Below are 3,313 nucleotides of genomic sequence, written 5' to 3'. Positions count from 1 at the left end.
TTTCTGTGGAGAGGAATATATTGTGAACAGAAACTTGGGGGATGAGATTGGACTTTACCGGTAAACCGAAACGGGCAGTAGTGAATGGCAGGTGATACAGGCGCCCAGTTGCTGTGAAAAGGAGAACCTGTCACGGTGTTCAATAGGAGCAGATTTTCCATCGCCCCTTCTGAAAAGAGCAACAATCTGCAGCTTCAATGTGACTCCTCGGGGTACATTTACACTTTCACCCGTGGGTGATGTGTGATGGAGCTGATCACCCGCCCAGTATCGAACAGGGCTGATGGAAAATCTCCCCATTGTTGTGCAATTCTCTCTTTTTTTAAAGTAACATTGTGAACCAATGTGTGTTCTAGTCAGCTGTGGAACACACTTGTTAACATCAATGTTTAATTAACTTAATGATTAGAGTGAAGGGACTTTTAACCATGTTGATTAACTCCTCTCTGAATTTGGTCTGAGCCACTGCATAAATAATGGTGTTGGTGCAAGAACTGAGCCGCTGAAGCAGATACATGGTTTTTTCCATGAGGGTGAAAGGGTTGGTGTAATCTGTCTGAAAAAACTGCGAGTCCGTAATTTGTATACAAATGTAATAAATAAGAGTTAACATCCACAACAGTATAAAATTACCAGATATGGCGAGCAGTAAGATGATCGACTTTCTTCGATTCCTCATCTCTGGATCACTGTGTTTCTCACAATTCCTGACTTGCATTCTCCTGCGGATTATATTAGCTGCTAAAATATGTCTGATGGTCAAAGCATTGAAGAGTAAAATCAAAACAAATGGAGCAAATGGTGTTAAAATGCTGTCTAACCAGAGATAGGCCACCCAGGCGGGAGGGGTATAGAAGCTAGACTGAACAGTGCAGAACCACCAGGTATTGTCAATTATTTCCCGGGGTTCATACGTACAATAAATTGGAACATTTTGTAAAATGCTCAGTCCACAAACTGTCACTATAACGGTAGCTGCCGTCCTTTCAGTACAATATTTAGTTCTCAAATTCTGACAACAAATGGACACAAAGCGATCAAAGGTGAAAGCCACTGTTAACCAGACTGAGCAATCAATGACACAATAAATCAGTGAGAGATTGATTCTGCAGCTGGAAGTATAGTTCAGGAATGAATATGGGAAATAAATATCGTAGATCACATACAGTATCACATCAAATATCATGACCAGGAGATCCGCAGTTGCCATGGCAATCAGGTAGCGAGTGATGCATTTGGAGAGACCGCACTTTCCATTGGAGAGAATCAGAATCGTCAATAAATTAGCTGCAAGAGATAAAAAATTAAGCAAAAGTGACTCACTGTAGACTTAAGACAGGGATGAGCAGCGTGTGTAAAATCATACCGATTAGTCTAATCCTGTCACTCAATTCTTGCTTTCTCCACAGCGTGTAAAAGTGCAAATCATGGCAACACGATTACAGTATGTTCACATACTATCGAATTTATTCTGGAATTATTTCAAGGAAACAATAAGCTGATGTAGCATGAAGTAATGTTCTCCAGAATGCATCAGTTTATATCCACTTACTTACAAAGGTCATCACCACCAATTCAGAGAACACACATTGGGAATAATGTTAATTGCGGTGATAGTGTGAAACAGGCGAATGTCGATCCATGGTCCGCTATACACCTCTCCTCATCTGGCTTTTCATTGATTCACTGGAGTGGAAAATGGGCCGAGCTCTGTTTACACTCTATCATTGTCGTGGATCAGCTACACAGAACAAATACCTTTATTACAAATATTCAGATTGTTAATGCTCTGAACTCTAACAACGTGAAGATTCAAAGTGTATTAATCCATCTGTTCGAATTACCAAATACATTGGGGTTCATTTTAACTTTGGGCCATAGTGTAAAATTGACGATATCAAATTTGCCCCACTTTATACACCACTTCCAACTGTCCATCCATTGGAGTCAATGGAAGAAATTCAGGTGAGCACTTAATGAGCAGCCAGTTCGACATTGCTCATGTTTTCACTAATGCCCAACATTGAAATAACCCACATTGAAATCACTACCAAGATGATACGCAATAACCCCTTTGCGGGGAAACTAGTACTGGGTAATAAATATGGCCTTGACAGCGTCACCCCCATCCCAACAACAATGCTAACAAATTTGCTTCTCATCAAATGTTGCACATTAATCAACACTCAGCATTAATCCCGGGTTGCTCTCCTGGCTGGACAGTAATGGAAGATTGAGTGATATACCAGACCACGAGGCTAGAGACTGTGGTGGTAAACAATTTCACTGATACTGTGAGCCACAGAGCCTCATGGACACCCAGTGTAGGATTGTTATTGTTGTACACAGAATGTCCCGTACAGGGGTAGTGCCACAGATCACGATGGGGCATCTCCTCATTTTGTAGATGAGACTTTGAATAAAAGTTAAATTAATTTGCCGAGTGGCAAACTGAGCCGACCAGTTTTGCACCCCACCCAATTCCATAGACTTCACCAGGGGTGTTTTTTCAGTTATACCGCCCGGTACAAACCGGCTTGTCGTGATCAGCTGCCTGTTTTACACAGCCCTGGACTTCCATTTCCACTGACTTCAATGTAAACGAAAGTTGAGCGAATTCTAAAATGGGCAGCCAAAGCGCTATTGTCTGTTTTCCTTTCGTAACTAAGAGCGAAAATCCACCCAATGGAAACTAAATCAGACAGGGTGTAATCTGAACGTTGAGCAATGATGTAAAATGTTGGATTCCCAATTGACCTCCCATTATACACCTTGTCTGATACCCTTCCATTGACTTTAATGTAGCAGTTGCTGTAATTACTGACTGCCTCAACGCATCGGAAAATAAATAGATATTAGGGCAGATTGTAACTTAGTGCAATGGTGTAAAACAGGCAATAGCGAATCGACAGCCGGTTTTCCATCTCTCGATTTTGTGTTGAATTGAAGTCAATAGAAATAAAAACCAGGAGAGATGTGAAGCAGACGACTCATTCCCCATCACCCGCTTCACACCATCGCACAAAGTCAAGCTCTACCCCAATGCTGTGAGAAGGTAAGAACAAAAATACTGTTAACCATCAGTAAGGGCAAATAACAATTGATCAAATTGACCTGCCAGGAACACCAATCGCTGCAACATTTCTTCCATCTGCATAATGATTGGGCATCCCATTTTTGAGGAGCTGTGATCTTACTGGCTGGTTTGATTGAGAAATAGATGAAATGGCTTCTCAGAAACCGCTGTTTTATACCTGAGTGAGAGCCCATGGGGGCAATCAGGTTACCCAATTACTGACATTAGTCACAGTTA

The 3,313-nt window shown here is 41.5% G+C and overlaps 1 protein-coding gene across 1 annotated transcript; it reads right to left on the bottom strand.

Annotated features, from left to right (window-relative positions):
• Nucleotides 1–382: 382 nt before the first annotated feature.
• LOC147095591 (uncharacterized) lies at nt 383–1,213 on the bottom strand. Its single transcript, XM_085973667.1, has one exon. It carries the CDS (start codon nt 1,208–1,210, stop codon nt 383–385), a length of 828 nt encoding a protein of 275 aa, XP_085829793.1. The 5' UTR covers nt 1,211–1,213.
• Between the last annotated feature and the right edge of the window lie 2,100 nt (nt 1,214–3,313).

The sequence above is a fragment of the Somniosus microcephalus genome, unplaced genomic scaffold (assembly GCF_052327205.1).
Source record: "Somniosus microcephalus isolate GS21.2 unplaced genomic scaffold, FLI_Smic_1.0 unresolved_chr1, whole genome shotgun sequence".
Taxonomy (NCBI): Eukaryota; Metazoa; Chordata; class Chondrichthyes; order Squaliformes; family Somniosidae; genus Somniosus; species Somniosus microcephalus.
Note: the sequence above shows the minus strand (reverse complement) of the source record. Positions and strands in the feature narration are given on the sequence as shown.